The following is a 22,279-nucleotide window of genomic DNA, read 5'->3' on the forward strand; positions in this document are numbered from 1 at the left end:
TCAGCTGGGCCACGTCTCTAGCTATCAATATTCTGTATGTGGACTTGGATTTGGATTATACAAAACTTTTGAGACTAGAGCTGGGGCTCATTGCTGTAGGAGCCTCAGGCTGCAGTAGAAAGAAGACTAGGTTTCCTCATCCTTGGCTTTGGGTAACTCAGTGGTAGCCCAGATCCTTGTCAAAGTGTCTGTGTTACCACCAGTCCAGTCTCAGCTGCAGGGTCTATTGAACCTACCCTGATGAAAATTTTGTATCCAAACTGGACATTAAAACATATGTTTGTATAGTCAATATTACATGTGAAAGTTTTTCAAAGTCAAACAGCTATTTAGATAAAAAATCAAAATTTATAGAGGTGCCCTGGGTTCATTTCCATTTAAGAAAATTAAATATTTAATAAATTTTATATTCTAATTGTTTACTTATTGTCTTTTCTGAATATACTTTTAGATATGTGGTATTTGCCTGTAGTGTATTGTTTGAGATTTTTTTTTCTTCACTTACTTTTCCCCATATATTTATGACAGTTTTAAAAAATCCTTCTGTTAAATAAAAAGGAAGATATGAACGGAAAGGTTAACAGAAAGACAAAAAAAGGCGGGGGGGGGGGGGGGGGAAGGGAAAGCTATGAAGCCTAATGAACAAATAATTAGGATTTTCATTTTATGCCTATTTTTCTTTCTTTCAATAAAGAAAGAAAAATCACTTCCAGTGATTTTTAGCTCTATGTCCACAGAAAATCCTTTGAAAATTCTTAACTTACTCATGTGTTGTATTTTCAATAATAAATATGTATGTCAGGACAAATGCATATGTGATCAATAATTTATATTTTGGGACAATTTTGCTTTGTTTTGAAAGAAGGATTAAATAAACAGAGAGGCAGGAAAAAAAAAAACCACAAAAACATTTCTCCTACATTTCATCTTTTCTGAAGTGTCATTTACGTGGGTAGAGAAATATCTAAAATATAATTGTCATTGATTATATGTCTGTTTTCCAGGGATCTGTGCCCTCAGGTGAAGGAGGAGGTCTTGATGATGATTCAGAACATATTTAGATTGGAACAGAAACAGTCCAGTCATATATTTCATGTTTTGATGGAATGCATGAAACACAGAGAGTCTGTGAGTAGGGTTCATGCGCTGATTATAGGAAGTCTTCCTTTCTGGTTACCTTTTTTGCTCTTTCTCTGGTAGGTTGGCATGTGCACAGGTGTTACATCTAATATAAAGATAACACAAATATGTCTGTGCCGATATTGAGTAGCTCTACAGAGCCCATTTAAAAAGCTTCTGAAGATTCAACCACTGATTATGAAATGAGAGCCTTTCTGATTTTAGTAAAAGACCAAATATCTTTGTTTTCACAAGAAAGGTCAAGCAAATCTTTTTTTTTTTTCTTTTTTTTTTCTTTTTTTTTCTCTCTAGTAGAGTTTTATTTATAATTTAGAAAGGTTTCCTTTGATTCTTCTACTTACAACAGAATTGTGCTGGAACTTCTCTCTGAAACGTCACTAGTTACTGGAAAACCACTCCATTCTTTCAGCTGCTGGCCATGCACTTGAGCAAACCGTATTGGCCATCACCAATCACCTTCTTATTTTCCACATGCCTTAGCATAGTTTCCAGGAGGAACTGCTCTGTGATTGTGCTGAAACTGGTTGGCCTGTGGTTTCCCAGGTCTTTCTTTTCAGTCTTTTTAAAAATGGTAGTTATTTTTCCCCTTTTCCAGTTACTTTGCCGGTCTGTCACAACTTTTCAAACATGATGGGGTTCCCAGTATACAGGCAAGTAATTATAATTGTACTAATAATCACTAAAATGGAAACTACATATAGGTTTTTAGTATTTTTTGTTTTACTTTATCTGTATGTCCTGTATGTCTGTTTTCTGTTTTTGAAAACTGAGTGAATATCAACAGTGTTGCATTTTTACATTTCTCAGGTTCAAAGGTTAAATCAGAAGGAAACAGACTCATGTATACTCATGCAGTAGGTTTATTCCAGTTTTCCTGGGGTGCCATTGCATTAAAAACCAAAATAGTGCACTTTCTGTCTGAAACAAAGGAAAATTGTGTCTCAACTCTTGCCACTGTTTGTGTTGAAATGTGTATGATTTAATCTACCACAGCCCATACAAAGAAGAAATAACTACAGACTTCTCTGCCTCACCTCAAATAGTATACTTCTGCAATTCTAACAGATAATCGTATTTGATGCGGAGTCAGAAGATGAGCAGGACATTGACTTGGCAATTCTGACGGCACTCTTGAAAGGTATGGAAAAAATACGGCCTATTTTTATTTGGAATACAATCTCACTGACTTATCTTCTCAAAGTAAGGGAGTAACATAAATGTGTGAAAACTGATAGAACCCTTACCTGCCTCCTAGGTACGAATATGTCTGCATCAGATCAGCTAGATTTGGCATTGGCCTGGAACCAGCTAGATATTGCCAAGAAACACATATTTGTTTATGGACAACACTGGAAGGTACTATTACCTGTTCTTTCTCACTGTGTCACTTAATTTCGACAACTAATTTTTCATGATTTGTCAAGCTTTAAAGGAATAATTTGATGATTGAACTCAGTCATCTGTAATCTGCTTTGATTTTGGAGGGGCATTATCCTTAAAATAATGAAGCATTTAACTACACAGTGCATCAGATCACATTTGTTTTTCCAGAGAAGAGATGTTATCTGAAATTCTTCTTGGTTTTTCTGTGAGCTTTTCCAAGTCGTTTCAGTGATACTTCTGGATATGTATTTTTCAAGCCTGTGCTGGCAATCAGTAGTGGTTAGGGATATCTCATTGTAGCCTAGAATACCCTTTTCTCCAAAGATATAAACCCCACAGGGGTGTTGTGTCTGTTTTCCTAGCTCTAGACAGAAATACAGAAATCCCAGTGTAAATCACAAGGTTAAAAAAAAGTAATGTCATTATTTTAGATATTGTTTCTTAGGAATAGCTGCAATGAGGGAGTTATGATCTGATTAGAAGAGATGTTCCTGTTCTACTTAAGGTGTAAAAGACACCATATGTGAAGTCAATAGCAGAGATTTTTTAAACATTAAATATGAGGTATGAGAAGGGGGAGAGAAAGAGAGTGAGAGTTTGAACAGATACCACCACGTGGTTTCCTGTTGGTTCTTCTTCACCCTGGTCTTCAGAGGTCCCTGAATTTTTCTTCTGGAGGTGCCACTTTTGTACAGTCTAAGTCCCACGTACTCACAGGAAGTGCTGTTTCCATATGGGAAATCTCATTCCCACACCTTGAGTTGTGGGACTTTATGCGGATAAACACTTGCTTCCTTTTTCACAGTTTGCCACAGTGGGAATTTTTGTATAGATGCTAACCAAACCTTTACCTCCATTAGGCCTGGAATTAGCTCTCTCCTTTTCCTTATCAGGAAAATGTTTTGAGACTGGTAGGTACATTCTTTAGGTCCTTACAGAAGGCAAGCCATGATTTAGACCTGCATTACCTACATGTGTGTGAAAGAACATTCAGTAGCAATTAAATCAATCAACCAATCAATCGATCTAATTAATTAATTAATTTTAAATTATGGTTTTCAAAGTTTCATAAGAAATCCAGTATTTAAGTCTAACCCTCCATGAGTGAGTTTTTGTGTACATAAGAAGATTTTTGTTGATGACAAATATAAAACTCTATGTGCCTCAACACATTTCCCCCATTTGTTATATGAATTGATATATTCTTCAAGAAATAATATCTCATAGTCGAAGAAGTACTTTCCAGAATTACTTTTTAATTCCCTGACAAGAACTACAAGGTTAAATTTTTTTCAGTCCCAAGGATGTGTTCTTCTTTAAAATGTAAATTTTGAAAAATGGGCAGTTGCATATATATTTGAGTGGCCATAGCTGGTTGCCTGCTGAGAGACCTCACTTTTTGAATCACCAGCCCATATTTTCTGTGGTACATAAGGCTGGAGGACTTATGGAGGACTATGCCTGAGATGTCTACAATTGAACATATATGAATTAAAGACTGGATGTTAGGAAGCATTTATCATTGAGAAGCGTTACCGACTGTTGGAACAGGCTCCTCAGGGATATGTTGAGTAATCAATGCCCTGCTGCATGACTCATAGATAACTCCCTCTGGGAGCTATCTCTGTTTAATGGGCAATCAAGGACCCATTGCAAGACTGATAAAATGATATCAGCCCATTGTGAGATGCTCCACCCAGGGGGAGGAGCCAAGCATTCCCACCTGGATATAATCTGGGATTTGGGACAGCACAGGCAGCCTTACGCACTGGATTCCCAGAGGACAAGAGCTACCAGACCTTTCTGCAGGAACACTGCTTCAACAAGACCGCTTCATCTGGACTGACACCACGGTATCAGGTTGTATTCTGACTCTGTCAGTGATCTTTTGTACTATTGCATGTGTTTTATTTTATTTTATTTTATTTTACCTTTTTTTTTTTTCCTCTCCTATTAAATTGTTTTTTCTGACTTGGAGTCTCTCACTGGTTTTGCTTTCAAGTCAGCACATATATTTTGGCATCTAGTGTGGGGCAGGAGGTACTGAGAAAAGTCAGAATTACAATTTTGTAGTGAGAAAAAAACCCAGCTGACCGCTATGATGCTCAACATGCTTTCATATATCTTATACCTAGCTCTCTACATTTTCCCACACATGGGGCAGTATTTGCTGGTCTTAATGCTCATGTGTAGACCAGGGTATGGTACCAAAATTGCTTTATTGGTCTATTATGTTTATTGTATAATAACCTCTGAGGCAATGAGCATCATTTGGAATATATACTCTATTTTGTTTTCTTGTCCTGGTCCACAATGCTACATCTGAGCTCTCAACAATTGCACCCAGCTCCTGTGGGGAGGGGTAAAGAATGATTTTTTCCAGTCTTTTAGGCCTGGCACAGCAGTTTTCAAAAGTATTGAGTTCTCTCTAGCTGCCAAGGACAGCACAATATTGTTGTTAGTTCTGCTTTGTCTTCTCTGCATGGCCTGCACCATGCTCACCATGCTTAGAAATCAAACACTACATGGGGTGGTGCAGTGTCTCCTTGAGGAAGAGGGAAAAAGAAACAAATGTAAAACAATGGCATCTGTGTCTACACAAACTGCCACAGAGGAAACCGGAACCGCGTCTAAGCAGACTGTCACAGAGGAGAAAGGAACAAAAAACAAAGCAACAATATCAGTGTCTACACAAGCTGTCACAGAGGAGAAAGAAACCAAAGGTGCCATCAGCATCTCCACACAAACCGTCACTGAAGCAGAACAACCTAAACCAGTGGCAGTTGCCCCTGTTCAGAAGAAATCAAAGAGCAAATCAGTCCGCAGAGCGACTGATGAGGATGTGGCAGGACCTTTGCACCCAGCAGAAGAGACAGAGCCAGAGATCATCACCTGCTCTCTATCCCTGGGTGAACTGTGTGACCTGCAGAGGGAATTCACCCGCCAGACAAACGAGTCCTTCCTGACCTGGCTGCTCCGCATCTGGGACGCTGCAGCCAATGACACCATTCTGGATGGAAGTGAGGCCAGGCAACTGGGATCGCTGTCTCGGGATGTGGTCATTGACCAGGGGATCGGGAGAACTCAACAAACTCTCAGCCTCTGGCAGCGACTGCTAACAAGTGTGAGGGACAGATACCTTTATAAAGAAGACCTCCAGGGGCACCAAGGAAAATGGAGCACAATGGAACAAGGTATCCGATGCCTGAGGGAATTGGCTGTGCTGGAGATCATTTTCTCAGAAGACGAGAGATTTCCTAAAAGCCCAGATGATGTCCAGTGCACATCGCAGATGTGGTTGAGATTTGCACGGCTTGGATCAGAGATGTACTCCCATTACCTGGCAATGCTGCAATGGAGGGAAGGTGAGGACAAGGTGGGCGTCTTGGTCAATAAACTGAGAATTTACGAGGACACTGTCACTGCCCCATTTCGTACCCATGTCTCATCCGTGGAAACAAGGCTGGCTGAGCAAGTCTGGAGCTTGATTGAAGAGGGCCATCAGAAACTGAAAAAAAGGAACTTAAAGAAGAAATTTACCACATCTCGCCAGAACCAACAAGAGTCTCTGCCATTAGGAGCAGGTACCCACCAGCCAGGGAGAGAGGATACACTCCACAGGGTAACCTCTGGTCTTTTCTTCGGGAGCATGGAAAAGACATGAGGAAGTGGGATGGAAAACCCACCTCCTCCTTAGCAGCCCAGGTACGTGAACTGAAGAGAGAGACACCTAACACAAAGAGCTCATCTAGAGCCAACACTGCTCCAGTCTCTCAGGCACAGAACTCCAGATGGTATAGGAAGGATGATATGACTGATCCTCTTGAAGGGACCTCAGGAACATATTTACAGGAAGAGAGCAACATGCACCATGACCAGGAATAGGGGGGCCCTGCCTCTAGCCAGGTAGAGGAAAAGGACAATCAGATCTATTGGACTGTGTGGATCCGATGGCCTGGCTCATCTGACCCACAAAAATATACGGCTTTGGTTGACACTGGTGCCCAATGTACCCTGATGCCATCAAGGTATGTAGGAACAGAATCCATTTCTATTTCTGGGGTGACAGGAGGGTCCCAGCAGCTGACTGTATTGGAGGCCGAAGTGAGTTTAACTGGGAATGGGTGGCTAAACACCCCGTCGTGACTGGCCCAGAGGCCCCATGCATCCTCGGCATAAACTATCTCAGAAATGGATATTTCAAAGACCCAAAAGGATATCGCTGGGTTTTTGGGATAGCTGCTGTAGAGACAGAAGACATCAGACAACTGAATACCTTGCCTGGTCTCTCAGATGACTCCTGTGCTGTGGGACTACTGAGAGTTGAAGAACAACAGGTACCAATCGCCACAACAACAGTACACTGTCCGCAATACCGCACCGACAGAGACTCTGTGATTCCTATCCATGAGATGATTCGTAAACTGGAGAGCCAAGGGTTGGCCAGCAAGGCTCGTTCACCTTTCAACAGCCCTATATGGCCAGTGCGTAATTCCAGTGGAGAATGGAGACTGACGGTGGATTACCGTGCTCTGAATGAAGTTACCCCACCACTAAGTGCTGCTGTGTGAGACATGTTGGAGCTTCAGTACGAGCTAGAGTCCAAGGCAGCAAAGTGGTATGCGACCATTGATATTGCCAATGCCTTCTTCTCCATTCCTTTGGCAGCAGAGTGCAGGGCCCAGTTTGCCTTCACCTGGAAGGGCGTACAGTACACCTGGAACCGACTGCCCCAGGGGTGGAAACACAGCCCCACCATCTTCCATGGACTGATCCAGACTGCACTGGAAAAGGGTGAGGGTCCTAAACATCTACAGCACATCAATGACATCATTGTATGGGGGAACACAGCAGGGGAAGTCTTTGAGAAAGGAGGGAAGATCATCCAGATTCTGCTGAAATCTGGTTTTGCCATTAAGCAAAGTAAGGTTAAGGGACCAGCTCAAGAAATCCAGTTTCTGGAGTCAAGTGGCAAGATGGATGTCGCCAGATCCCCACAGAAGTAATCAACAAGATCACTGCAATATCTCTACCAACCAACAAGAATGAGACACAAGCTTTCCTAGGTGCCATAGGCTTTTGGAGAATGCACATTCACGAGTACAGCCAGATTGTGAGCCCTCTCTACCTGGTCACCCGCAATAAGAATGATTTCCACTGGGGCCCTGAACAGCAGCAAGCCTTTGCCCAGATCAAGCAGGATATTGCCCATGCGGTAGCCCTTGGCCCAGTGAGGACGGGACCAGATGTGAAGAACATGCTCTACTCAGCAGCCGGGAACAATGGCCTGTCCTGGAGCCTTTGGCAGAAGGTGCCTGGGGAGACTCGGGGCCGACCACTGGGATTCTGGAGCCGAAGATACAGAGGATCCGAAGCCAACTACACTCCCACAGAGAAGGAAATCTTAGTCACCTGTGAAGGAGTTCAAGCTGCCTCAGAATTAATTGGCACTGAAACGCAGCTGCTTTTGGCACCCCGACTACCAGTGCTGGGATGGATGTTCAAGGGAAAGGTTCCTTCCACGCATCACGCCACTGACACCACATGGAGCAAATGGATTGCCCCCATCACACCGCGCGCCCGTATTGGAAACCCGAATCACCCTGGGATTCTGGAAATTATAACTAACTGGCCTGAAGGTGAGACTTTTGGGTTATCTTCTGAAGAAGAGGAGGAACAAGTGACACGTGCCGAGGAAGCCCCACCATATAACGAGCTACCAGACACTGAAAGACAATATGCCCTTTTCACTGACGGTTCCTGCCGAATCGTAGGCGCTAACCGGAAATGGAAAGCTGCAGTGTGGAGCCCCACACGACGAGTTGCACAAGCTACTGAGGGACAAGGTGGATCAAGTCAGGTTGCAGAACTTAAAGCCATCCAGCTGGCTTTAGATATTGCCGGACGAGAGAAGTGGCCAAGACTCTTTCTCTACACTGACTCGTGGATGGTAGCTAATGCTCTGTGGGGATGGCTGTGCTACCAGGGGGAAAGCCATCTGGGCTGCTGAGATTTGGCAGGACATCACTGCCCGAGTAGAGAAGCTGACTGTGAAGGTTCGACACGTGGATGCACATGTGTCCAGGAGTTGGGCTAATGAAGAGCATCACAACAACGAGCAGGTAGACAAAGCTGCCACAGTGAAAGTATCACAGGTGGATCTAGACTGGCAGCACAAAGAAGCACTCCTAGCCCGTTGGGCCCATGATGCATCTGGTCATCAGGGGAGAGATGCAACATACCGATGGGCCCGTGACCGAGGGGTGGACCTTACTATGGACAACATCTCACAGGTCATCCACAGCTGTGAGACCTGCGCTGCAATCAAACAGGCCAGGCTGGTAAAGCCTCTGTGGTACGGTGGACGGTGGTTGAAGTACAGGTATGGGGAAGCCTGGCAGATTGACTACTTCACCTTTCCCCAAACCCACCAAGGCAAGCGTTATGTGCTGACTATGGTGGAAGCCACCACTGGATGGTTGGAGACCTACCCTGTGCCTCATGCTACTGCTCGGAATACCATCTTAGGCCTTGAAAAGCAGGTCCTGTGGAGACATGGCACCCCTGAGAGAATCGAGTCAGACAATGGGACCCATTTCAAGAATAGCCTTATAAACACCTGGGCTAGAGAACATGGCATTGAATGGATATATCACATCCCTTATCATGCACCAGCTGCCGGGAAAGTTGAACGGTGCAATGGGTTACTTAAGACTACCCTGAAGGCGCTTGGTGAGGGGACTTTCAAAAATTGGGAAGTGAACTTAGCAAAGGCCACCTGGATGGTCAACACTCGAGGGTCAATCAATCGAGCTGGTCCTGCCCAGTCTGAACCCTTGCACACAGTAGATGGAGATAAAGTCCCTGTGGTACACATGAAAGGCATTTTAGGAAAAACTGTTTGGATTAATCCCACCTCAGGCAAAGGCAGACCCATCCATGGGATTGTGTTTGCTCAAGGACCTAGTTTCACTTGGTGGGTAATGCAGAAAGATGGGGAAACCGTTGTGTACCACAGGGAGACCTAATTTTAAGTCAGAACTGGGTGTAAGGTTTCATTCTGTATATGTGTATGTATAAGCATGTGTATATTTATCTATCTAGCTGTAAGAATGTATTAATTTAGGTATGATGTTGATGGTCATAGAATAAGGGGTGGATTATGTCCTAGGTTACAATGTAAGATGTGCCCAAAGTACGTATTCTATCACCATCTACATGAGCTGTTGAAATTCGGTTGGGCAGTGTTTCCCTTGCCCCCTCCCTCAGGACTATCTTCTGTTAATGGCCCATCAATGCCCTGCTGCATGACTCATAGATAACTCCCTCTGGGAGCTATCTCTGTTTAATGGGCAATCAAGGACCCATTACAAGACTGATAAAATGATATCAGCCCATTGTGAGATGCTCCGCCCAGGGGGAGGAGCCAAGCATTCCCACCTGGATATAATCTGGGATTTGGGACAGCACAAGCACTGCTTCAACAAGACCTCTTCATCTGGACTGCTACCACCACGGTGTCAGGTTGTATTCTGACCCTGTCAGTGATCTTTTGTACTATTGCATGGTGGGTGTGTTTTTTTTTTTTTTTTTTTTTTTTTCTCTCTCTCTCCTATTAAATTGTTTTTTTTGACTTCAGTCTCTCGCTGGTTTTGCCTTCAAGCCAGCACAACGTAGATGTGGCACTTAGGGACAAGGTTTAGTAGTGGACTTGTCAGTGTTAGGTTTGCTGATTGACTTGATAATCTAAAGATCTTTTCCCAACTAAGTGGTTCTATGATTTTGCAGGTGGGGATTCATTTTTCTGATCCCCACCTCTTCAACAAGGAAAGGTTTAAGGAACTATTGAGCAGTTCAGCCTCTTTACTCCTGGCTTTTCCAAGGTGAATTCACTTTTTCCATATTTTTGACAATATGTCCTGCTCTTCTGTGTACTTGAATCTTCAGATGTAAAAGTCATCTTTTGGGATAGGTAGATCAGCACTCAATATTCTCATGCAATATTAGATATTTAGAGAAAACTATTATTTTACAGATTGTTCTATATTAACCTAAGGATAAATTCTAATATTCTGTATGCCCTTTTTACATATTTCTAACTTATACCCAGTTTATATTCATGATTGCAGAACGTAAGTCCACTAAAGTTTTTTTCTGACTGTCCCTGCTGAAATTTTGGTAGAGTTCTGATTTCAGTCTACAAAGTAACAACCTTGCTTCTGCTTACTCTGCTGGGTTTTTTTTCCATGTTGTTATTATTGTACTTCTGTTATATTTGTCCATAAAAAGTTCTAATTGCATTGATATGCCATACTTCAACAACTTGGTTTTTTAACAATTTGTTTATTTCATATCTACTATCTGCAATGCTAATGTTAAAGGGGCTGATTTAAGCTGTATTTCACTTCTCTGGAAACTCTAAGGTGAATACCACAGGGTCCTGACAATTTACCACTACCATTTTATGGATGGTTTCTGTAATCTTTTCTACCTATACTTCAGTTTGACAACACTTCCTCCGATTTTTCTGCCATAAAACACAGCTTTGATACAGGACTTTCCCAGCCTGTTCTGTAGTTAGCCGTAAGGCAATATTAGTTTGCTATGTCTACAAAAGCTTGAGGTGTTTCTTTCATCTTCCTTGTCATCCTCTGTCCTTACAGATCCACTGGCAGTCCCCCTACTTGCACTACTCTGCTTCTGATATGTTTGAAAAAAAATCAATGTATCCATTCATGTCTATTTCGGCACAATGTTTAGCACTATTTTGAATGAAAAGCCGTTGTCAAAAAGTAATTGTGTTATCTCCTTCAAATAAAGTTTAAAGATCTCATAATAAACAGGCCTCACATCTCTTGCTGCTTCTCCATGCAAAAATTAGGACGGCATATACTCCTGAAAGTTTTTCTCTTCTAAGAAGTGGAAAAAAACAAACCCCAAAAAACCTATTTTTTGTGCACTGGGGAAAAAAAAAAAAAAAAAAAAAAAGTGTACAAGGAGGTTTTAAAGTTTACCTTTAAATTAGTTCCTTTCTTAATTAAAGTGAAGCAACCCACCGTCAGGTACTACCAGACCGGCAATTGTCAGGGGCTACAGCTTCTGCAGTGTTATTGCAGCTATATGTTTAAATTTTGAGTTACATATTTAAAGAACAGTTTTTAGGGGATTGTCTGTGGACTCCTATAGTATTTCTGTAAATTTAAGTGTTTCAAGGAAATGTATAATTATGCACATATCATGGCCATTTATTTTTAAAACTCTAGTGTTAGAAGTTTAGAAGGTAAAGGTTATAACCAGCTGTGGCTGTGTTTCTGTTTAAATGTCAACTCTGCCTCAAATATCAAAGAATATTATTCTAATAGTTACTAAAGGGCTGCTGACCTCTTCAGACACACTGCCAGCTCAAGGACTGTTAAAAGAAATTTAATGCAAAAATGGCCAGTCACTCTCAGATATTTCTGGAAGAAAACCCAATAATTCAGGATCAGTGCAAAAGTTTTCTTTTTAGAAGAAGGATTCTGTAACATTTATTGGTCATCTTTTAACATAATTTCTGTCAAACCTCATATAGACATGGAACGTACTATTTTTGTTAGCATTAGCACCTGCCCCATTAGTGTTCCTACCTCCTCACTGTGCTCCACCCACTGCATTTGCTGTGCATATGTGTTCTGTAGAAAAACTTTATATGGATTTGTATGAACCTCATATGTCTAACTCCTTTTCCATTTTGCATGTATAAGTCCTGCTGAACTCTGTTCAAATGCCATAAGTAGACTGCTTCCACCATTTGGACACTGCTTGTGGGTATATCTCTGCACCATGCTTCCTTTGAAAGGAGTTTATTTTAACACACATTCTCTGTCATATTTGAAAAAAAATTTGCTTTAAAGAACTTGCAGTTCTATAGGGACTTCTCTGTGGTACTTTGAAATAGGTTTCATTATGTGTCCAAAAAAAAAAAAAAAAAAAAAAAAAAAAAGATGCTTTCCTCCGTGCCCTACATCATATTTATCTTCTGAAATAAATTAGAGAGTAGAGAATGTATTATCAGAGTCTGGTTGTAAAGCTGCATTTGTAGGAGTCTCTACATATGTTGGGTTTATGGAAACTGTTTTTCCTCCCTCTCTTTTTACACAGAAGTTTCCTCCAGCATGTTTTTCTTTTGTACTTGCACTTTAAATATACATAGAAACAGGTCATTGTGGTGGAGAGATTACTAGCTCCAGGACTGTTTAATTATTTCCCAAAGTAATTTTCTAATAATTTCCTTTACCCCTGTCCATTTGGAGGTTGGTGCCTTGGAACAGGCAATGCTGGATGCTTTAGTCATGGATCGTGTGGATTTTGTTAAACTATTAATAGAACATGGAGTGAACATGCACCGTTTCCTTACCATATCTCGTTTGGAAGAACTCTACAATACAGTGAGTATTTGAAATCACAGTGTAACACTTTAGATATGAAAGCCTGGAAACAATTCTGTTTTTCTTAAGGGGTGTGATGATTAGGCCGTGTTTTTATGAAGGAGTAAAAAACCCCAAAAACTCGAACATTAATGCGTTTGGTTAATTTTGATTGTAGTGTGGGGGTTTGGGAATGGTGTACTGGGTTGTTGTTTTTGATTCACTGTCATGAACTAGATTGAGTACTCATTGGAAGCTGATGAGAAATATATTCAGACTTTAATCTGACATGGTTACCTTGCTGAAAATTATATGTTGTTTAGACCAAAGCTTTATCAGCTTCTTTCTAAAACAAGTCAAAATTTAAGACAGTAGAGGTGTTGCAAATTGGTGTTGAAACATTTTTTGAAAAGATCTGTGGGTAGAGTGGGGAAAGTTTGAGTCACATTTGTTTATTCTGTAGATTTTTTAAGCTGCTTTCTTATAGTGTATTGATTTCTAGTGTAGAGTGACATGTTTGTTAATTGTCTTTTCTGTTCACACTACAGAAACAAGGACCATCAAATCTACTTTTACACCATCTAGTTCGAGATGTGAAACAGGTAATAGACATAGGAAAGGCTGAGGACAAAAATGCTAGATTAATACTTCAGTGTCCACTGGCAAGCTATTAGATAATACAGGGGAATTTTGGTAATAGAATTCATTACTACAGTCCTATATCTGCTAAACGTTTTCATCTTAATTCCACTGACCCCCTAAGCAATTAACCAAAATGCAGTGGCTGAGGCTCCCAAGGGTCCTTTACCTTAATTTCAAAGCTGAGCAGTTCATCCAGATCAGACTATCTCACATTACTAAATGAACATTTTGAAGTGATTATACAAAAGACTTAGTGAATTAGTAGAGTGATTATGCTCATTGCTTTACGGTTTTCTATTTTCCCCCCAAAGTTAAAGAAGTCTTTCCTTGTTAGAGCAGAAAGATACTGTGACAAGAGAAATATTTGGATATGCTGCATTGCCTAGGAGAACAGAAGGTGGCAGTGGATAAGTACTGCATGGAGCACTGGTTCCATTAGTGATTTAGTAGCAGCCTTGTTATTTAAATGCGTCATTAATTTATTTCACAGTTCTGTTATCTGTTGTAGCTCACAGTGCTGCTTACCAGGAAAGGGATGAGATGTTCTTTACGGATCTCGACTTCAACACATGAGATTCCTAGATCCAAATCTAGATTAATTGGCTAATTCTTTCCAGGGTGTGAGTGCTAAGATAAAAAGAAATTATAAGTCTGACTGTTTGCAGAGTTCTGTTAGATTCATGGTATCATTTTTTTATTGTAGATGACTTTCATGTCAATGCAATTTATGCCTCTTTACATAGATGTAGGGTACCCTGGTCTCCATAACAAACTGTTTTCTGTGATGTTCCATACTTGATGAACATATTCAAGATCTAATTTATGTCGCAAATCTGGAAGATCTATACGTTGAAAGGTCTAAATCTTGAAAAAACACTGAGATTTTCCAGGCTGAGAAAACTCTCTTCATCACTGAAGTGACTGATATGACCACATCCCTAAAATCCATATATATATATTTGTCTTTATATATCTCAGGACACTTTGAGAAAATCCAACGTGTGATCTATAGAGAAGCTTTTGGAACTTGCTAACAGTAATGGAATTAATGTAAAAAAGTCTGTAAAAAATTTCAAAACTTTCTCTGCCTTTTTGTAAACTAAACTTGGAATCTGGAAACAGGTCTAAATGATGAAAATCCTTTTTTACTTGAGCTTCTGTACGTTCACATAAGTTCACTGTGAATGGCTTATGCAGTTGCAGTCTGATTAAATATGATGACACTGTACTTGGGACAGTCTACAGAGTGATGTGACCCTGCATTTCAGAATATTTTCTCTGTTACTGTGACCAGCTTTGACGCTGCTGTGTTTGAACGCAGATACATTGCAGTCTCCTCTGATGGCATAAAAGGTGGGGATTAGTGCAGAGAGAAGCATCTACAAGCTTAGCTAGTCAAAAATACTTGCCTAACTCTCAGTGGCCTGGGGCTGAGTGGCCTTAGCTAAGTGTACTGAGGCTTGCTACTGGGGTCTATTAAAGAAACACTCTCAGTCCAATGAAGAAAAAGACTTTTCACAGTCTGAAAGGCATACACTGCTAGGAATACGTACATCTCTGATCCCATTTATATACAGGCCCATGTTCCACTTCCAGGTGTTGCAGTTTAAAGTGTTACTAATATTTTTTTAAAACTGCATGGAAGAGAATCTACTCTTCAGAGAACTTGTGAGAAATCTTGGGTCTTGGAAGGACAGTGGAGGTAAGATGGTGCTTTAAGCAGAAGAGGTGAGGATTTCTCTACAGGCTTTCTACTCAGAAGGTAGAGCTAGTGCATGTACTGCTGTTGTCCTTGTTGTCAAGACAGTCTTGAGCCTCAACAGGATATTTCCTGTCTCTAGGAATTACGCTGCTTCAGCTTAAATATATGCTTCAGCTACTTCTTCAATTTTAATTAATCAAAGTTCTTAATAACACCATTCTAGTTTTCTCTTGTTTTGAGGTTTTTGTCTGTATCTCTGCTGTTGGTGCTTGTCCTGAAGAACAGTTGCCCTCACTGCTGGATGCAGCTGATCTTGTGAACATTGCAAAATATGCAGTGTGGGTACAGTGAACTGCAGGCATTTCCCTCTTTTATAGAAGAGTTCTGTATGTATAATGAATGTGTACCATTTCCTGACAGATACTAATTTTTCCAGATTTTCCCTTACCACAGGAGGGCTATGACAAGGTTGAATGTTGCATATCACAACATTGTGAAATGTTTGTGACATTTGGTGTTTCAGAATAGCCTTTCTTTGGATTACAAGATATCACTGATTGACATTGGACTAGTGATAGAGTACCTCCTTGGTGAAGCTTATCAGAGCAGCTACACAAGGAAGAATTTCCGAATTCTCTACAACAATCTCTACAGAAAACACAAGGTAGCTTCTTCCAGGACACTGGTCACCAAGAAAAGCCAAAATGTGACACCTGAAGATAGCTCAGGTTATCATCCTGGTTTATCTGGAGAGCATCATTTAAATGTATGCCATGCTTGTCTGATTGAGAACTGTGGAGAGGTTGCAAATAGAAGAGATGAATCCCCAAGAGTACTGGTGGTTGTTAAATTATTTACTGGTTCAGTAAATTTACCTTTATGTCTAGAATCTGGGTTGCATTTTGACTACCATCCATCAATAAGGAATGACAAGGTTGTGCCAACCACCATCTCCCCTTTTTTGAAAGAGTTACATATCTTATTCTTGCAGCTTGAACCACCTTATGGAAATACTGAATTCCACATGCCTTGACGTAGACTTAGGGCATGTCAGCATTCTCCCTATTGGTTTCCCAAAATCAGTAACTTAAATAAAGCCTAAACTTCTCAATAAATTAGGTGAAATCATTCCCAATATTACAGAAGGAGCAGATTTACTGCATAAGAATGATCCCCCCATTTTTGGTGTATAGTTGGACTTTTAAGTACTTCCATGTGTTAAAAAACAAACAACAAAACCCTCTCATCTCCATGAAATGTTTCCATTACTAAGAGAAGACCTTCATAATCATCAAGGAAAATGAGAATAAATAATGAAACCTGAAACTTGGAGTGAATAGAAACATAGAGCTTTCTGCGTGTCACTGGTTTTTAACACAATGCTTAAAAAAAAGGTGTGAGCAGTTCTAACACTTTTCTCTCTTTCCTAGTGAAATATAACTTTAACTGGGAGAGGTGAAACCACATAATCATATAACTAGGAATTGTTTGGAAGGGCATTAGTTATTCATCTGTTAATATTCTTCCATCTTAGCCAAACTGAACAAAATTTACATAGATGCTGGATGTGCCATCCTTTGGACGAAATTATCAGCAAAAAGATCAGAGTTCTGTCTTTCAAATGGCTTGTGGCACATTTTATAAAGGCTGGCACTCAGAGTTTCCAGACTGGGTGATTACATCTGTTGCAACACTGTTTGTTGCAATTTGTGGAAGTTATATGTGGAAAACCATTGTTTTGAATACAGAGGCTCAGAAAAATTTATATTTGTTACCTGAGATATGAAACAGGCCATTTTTTTACTTGATGGTATAAGCTTCAGTGGTAGTTATGGTGGCTTTTGACTCTCTAGTTTTTGAATAACATCAGTTTCTACGTGCACTATTGCAGTCAGCAAGTACCAGTAAACTTTATTTCTAATTTGCAATTATCTCCTCATTTTTTATCGTTTGCCTTTGGATTTAGAGAGTGGTTTCCAGCTTGCCTCAAAGCCTCTCTCATTCCATTCATCAGAATAATCAGACGGATAGTGGAATGGGATCCACTGAAAGTACTTTACATTCTCAGTTCTTCAGAACTGCACAGCCTTACAAATACAAGGTAATATAATTGCTTATTCTACAAGGTAACATAATTGCTTATTCTAGTATTTGCTTAGGAAATATCAGGCTGATAATTTTATTGACAAATTTTAGACATGTTGGTCAGACTCATAATTTTTATAATTCTACTTAAATTGCAGTGGAAACAATGCTTCACTTACTGCTCATAAAGTATAATTCTTGCAATTTTATTGGTGAAATCAAGCTCAGACTCAGTGACAGATTTTTAACTCCATCTTTTAGCTCCTAAGGGCTTTAATTCAATGAAATGTAGTATCACCAATTTCAGGAGTATCAAGCATGTGTGAAAATTCTGCTGAGTCTGGAAGAAATATAGGCGATCTCTGACTTTACTAATGCATTCTCATGATTGCTTATTGAAGTACTAGAGTAAGGCTGTTAAGAAGAGGTATGTTCAGAGAAAGAATGACAGGAGATCCAAGACTGACATTCATATCTATCTATCTGACAAAACATAAAGTAAAATAAATATGAATGGCTGTGTTGGAATTAGTCAGAGGCAAAATGAACCCATGATAGCACTGAGACTTTCTCACTTATATCAGTAAGCCTTTTTCACAGCTGTACCTTTCACCAGAAAATACTCAGATATGAATGTATAGCAAGTTTACATTAAAAGTGTAACAGACAGCAAAAAAAATATTTGGTGTTTTTTTGAGTCTACTGTTTATATTTTCTTCTATCATGGCACATATTAAAAAGAGCATAAAGCATGGTACCTCATGCGTCATGGGGTTTGGAGAGTGCCCAGTACTATAGAAATAGAATTCATGAAAGGCATGGATGAAGAGCAAGGTGTATTTTTCCTTTGTTAATGCTGCAAACTTTTCAGCATTGGTACCCTGAACATGGCCCTAGCTGTGGTTTATGAGATAAATGTGTACAGCTATTAAATAGTTGGCTACTTGCAATTCAGATTTGCATGCAGTTTTATTTTCATGAATCTGATCCTCAGCCATTCACTGGGATTTTTCTTTTCTTTTTATTTTTAATTCCCTTTTTAATTTTTTTTAAAATTTTTTTTAATTATAGGAAAGATCTAGCCCTTTTCCAAAGTATAAGAAAAAATCAAAAGAGGATACAAACTACACAGAGAATTATGAGTCAACTGGCTTCATCTACCCCTATAATGACCTCCTGGTTTGGGCAGTATTAATGAAAAGACAGAAGATGGCTATGTTCTTCTGGCAGCATGGAGAGGAGGCCATGGTCAAAGCTGTTGTTGCTTGTAAACTCTACAGAGCAATGGCACATGAAGCTAAACAGAGCAACATGGTGGATGACACTTCAGAAGAACTCAAGAAGTATTCAAAGTATGAGATTTCTCTTAATTTCAGTTAAGGTTCTCTGGTGCTGGGAATATCTCTGGTTAGATAAATGCCCTAATCTACAAAGAGTTAGTAAAGTTAGTGATGCCATGGACTATAAAAAAAGTACTTTTGGATACTCGCTATTTCTAGTATATAATGGTACTATGTACTAGTGTGTAGTGTTGTGGAGAGTTAAAGGAAAGTTATTTCCATATTACCTAGGTTCATATTTGAAAATATAGGTTAGTAATGCATAGCTCATTATCTGCTGAATAGTCAAGAGAAAGGTTGAAATTTCCCTTGCGGCTTCTCTTCCAGTTAAATTTGTTAAAAAGCCATATGGCACATAGGTGTTGGACTGTTCAAATCTCTAACAAGTAGTAATGAGCAAACGAAAATCAGTGTTTAAATCCTGCTCTGTGTAAGACTAAGTGGAAAGTGAAATACCTGATTGAATGAAAAGGGAAGTAGACCAAGAATTTTCATTGAGTTTGTAATTTCCATTTAGTGTTTTCTGGTAGTTTCTCTTGTTAGTAATATATTTTCTGCTTTGTAGATTTCATGCTTAAGATTTAGGTGCAATAAAATGTATTCTGTTCTTTCATATGCAGCTCCAAATCTTAATTTAAAGGAGGGTATGTATCTTCCTTTAAGAGTCTGCTCTGCAGAGGTGTTCTAAAGTCAGACCAAAAGAAAAGACTTTTGCAACTGGCTGCAATTCTTGCTCAGAGTGGTGATGAACCTGTTGGTTGAAGCAAATACAAAGAACATTGTAGGGCTCATTTTGATCACTGAGAGAGATTAAGAACAAAAATAAAAAATGACAAAACAAGATGACCTGAAGCATTGTGATTAGGACTAAGTTGTTTAGGTTTACACGCCGAATTGTTTTTCACAAGGTATATTGATAAAGCAATGAGAAAAATGGGAGAAGGCATGCTTACTGACGTTGACAGCTGAACTTTAGTTGCCAGAGTATTCGCAGCAACCACTTTTCAGCAGAAACTCTGAGTTTGGACTGATCCCTGTTATATTGACTGTTAATTCCTTTCTGCTTAAGGGAATTTGGGCAGCTTGCCTTAGATGTGCTGGACAAAGCATTCAAACAAAATGAACAGATGGCCATGAAGTTGTTGACCTATGAACTGAAAAACTGGAGCAACTCAACTTGCTTGAAGCTGGCAGTGTCTGTGGGGCTGCGGTCTTTTGTGTCCCACACGTGCACACAGATGCTGCTGACCGACATGTGGATGGGACGCCTGAAGATGCGGAAGAACTCCTGGTTTAAGGTAGAATTGGTCTGTTCTTTTCAGAGGATTTAGGTGCATTAAGGTGTATTAAGCATCTTTAGATGCTTAATATATATGCCTTTTTTTTTCTTTTTTTTTTTCTTTTTTTTTTTTTGTTATAAACATGGCTAATGAAGCTTCAGACAGCTGTGCTTAAGCATATGTTAGAATGTGAACATCTGGGAAACAAAAGCAGGGGAGGGAGGGAAAATAAGTACTTGGTTCTGTTTTGTTTCTTTGCAAAAGCATGTGTGGGATGGCATTAGGAGGAAGAATTTTTTTGTTGCTGTTCCCATTCTCTCAGCACTTTTCAGTCCTTCCTCACCTGCTCTTGCTTCCCCACCTTGCCTGGTCCCTGGCATAGCTGCTGGTGGGAAGGATGCTTTCCAGACACAGGAGCAGTATTGAAAGCAACCCCAGATACAATGACAGTCTTCAAAGCCACAAATCAGCCAAGAGCAACACGAATCTTCAGAAGCTGTTAGACCGTGATACAGATTCCCAGCACCAGTGACTCCTGCCTCAGCCAGTGGAATTGCACTGGGTTTGTCCGGGCACCAGGCAAGGCTGACTGTGGCCTCAGGTTTCTGCTATCACTGCCTAATTAATCTTGGGTCTCTCTTTTAGGTCATTATGAGTATTCTCCTGCCTCCCACCATCCTGATGCTGGAGTTTAAAAGCAAGGCAGAAATGTCTCATGTGCCTCAGTCTCAAGAATTCCACCAGTTATGGTATCACGGGGAACAGAACGCAATCAGCTCTAAAGATACTTTGGTTAGTCTGTGAGGATCAGTCTTTTGTGTGCCAGAGTCTGTTTGTTTTCCATAGTGCAGTTCTGAGGAGTGAGAAGATGCTCGTCAGGTGGAATGAAATGACTGGAGGCCAGTTCTCTCCGGAAGTATGAGTTAGGTTCCTAGTTTGGATACGGACTGCAGTGAACTTGGTACAAGTTACTTCATCTGTCCTGGATGGCACTTCTGTACTGACCATGATGAGAAAGTCCTTGCCAGCCTCACACGTACTGCTAGTGCAGGAAGGGAGCAGCCCTGCCTGAGGCAGCCAAGAAATGTGCTCACACATCTTCTTCTTAATGTTAGCTTTTGATTTTATCTATTGGTCTTTAGCAAAAGTCCAGGCTACTGATTTTCCTTAAATAATCTCATACAGAATACTATAAAAAAATATACAGACAATATAGCTGTGCCATATAAAGCATCCTTCACAATGTATGTTGATTATTGCAAATGAGATGGTTGTAACCAAACAAAACCAAAAACCAGTAATGGTGTATTCAGAACAAGGTTTAGACATTTCTGTCTGTCTTCCCTCTGAAACAACTCTACCTTTACAATTGTAGACAATTGTTTCTTATTTTAAAAATGCTGTTTTCTTTTAAAGAAGGGTTATGATGTGGAAAAGGCTGTTCAGAAGTCTGATGAAAGCCAGGTAGATGGTGGACAAAGAAACCTGCCTGGAACTAGAAAAATCTATGAGTTCTACAATGCACCAATTGTCAAGTTCTGGTTTCACACGGTTAGTCATCATTCTAGAACTTTGATTGACAAATGCCTCCTTTGATCCTTCAAATGCCACTTAATCCTGCTTTTACTTTTTCTAGCATGGATTTGCAGTCACTTAGTGGTGGGTGTAAATGGGAAGCTATTTGAATGTTTCTCTGACAATTAAGTGTAAAGTATGTCTGCTAAAATCATACAACAGAACAAAAAAACCACCAAAAAAACACAAAAAAAACCACAAAAAAAACCCACCCCCCCCCCCAACAACAACAACAACAATAAAAACACCAGAAAAAACCCCAACCAAACCCCCAAACCCAGAAAAACAATTATAAGGAACTAACAAAAATCTTCAGCTACAGCAGTCTGTTGCAAAAGTTGAGATAGATTTGAAGGTGGCCTTCTGTACTTTTAATACTTCACTAATATTTCTGTTCCTTTCTCTAAGAACTGGCTCTGGTAAAGCGAATATTTATCTATAGGAGATAATTTGCTACAGGAAACATGCATTTATTAAGTCAGTTTTAGTATCCCTGTGTCAGTAGAGCTCAGGATGTTTAAGATCAAGCTGTTCATTAGGTCATATCACCATGCACATAAACTTTTATTCTTTTAACTAGATGAGTTTAAGCGGTTTATGAATTGTAATCTATTATGTTCGATACATTTATAGCAGGTTCATGTACATCTGAAATATGTATTTTCCACCTGATATTGTTCTTGTGTTTTGGAAAGCACTGATTAACCAGCAGTGACTCATGTAACT

At 40.0% G+C, this 22,279-nt stretch overlaps 1 protein-coding gene across 1 annotated transcript in view; it reads left to right on the forward strand.

Annotated features, from left to right (window-relative positions):
- Window positions 1-8,480: 8,480 nt before the first annotated feature.
- TRPM6 (transient receptor potential cation channel subfamily M member 6) overlaps window positions 8,481-22,279 on the forward strand; it is a 55,406-nt gene continuing 41,607 nt past the window's right edge. Inside the window, exons 1-9 of the mRNA XM_040090996.1 lie at window positions 8,481-8,645; window positions 12,816-12,950; window positions 13,478-13,531; window positions 15,797-15,937; window positions 17,240-17,374; window positions 18,430-18,710; window positions 19,768-19,996; window positions 20,624-20,770; window positions 21,395-21,529. Of these exons, the coding sequence (XP_039946930.1) occupies window positions 8,481-8,645; window positions 12,816-12,950; window positions 13,478-13,531; window positions 15,797-15,937; window positions 17,240-17,374; window positions 18,430-18,710; window positions 19,768-19,996; window positions 20,624-20,770; window positions 21,395-21,529 (1,422 nt within the window). The remainder of the gene's footprint in view (window positions 8,646-12,815; window positions 12,951-13,477; window positions 13,532-15,796; window positions 15,938-17,239; window positions 17,375-18,429; window positions 18,711-19,767; window positions 19,997-20,623; window positions 20,771-21,394; window positions 21,530-22,279) is intronic.

This window comes from Hirundo rustica, chromosome Z (genome assembly GCF_015227805.2).
Source record: "Hirundo rustica isolate bHirRus1 chromosome Z, bHirRus1.pri.v3, whole genome shotgun sequence".
In the NCBI taxonomy this organism is placed as follows: domain Eukaryota; kingdom Metazoa; phylum Chordata; class Aves; order Passeriformes; family Hirundinidae; genus Hirundo; species Hirundo rustica.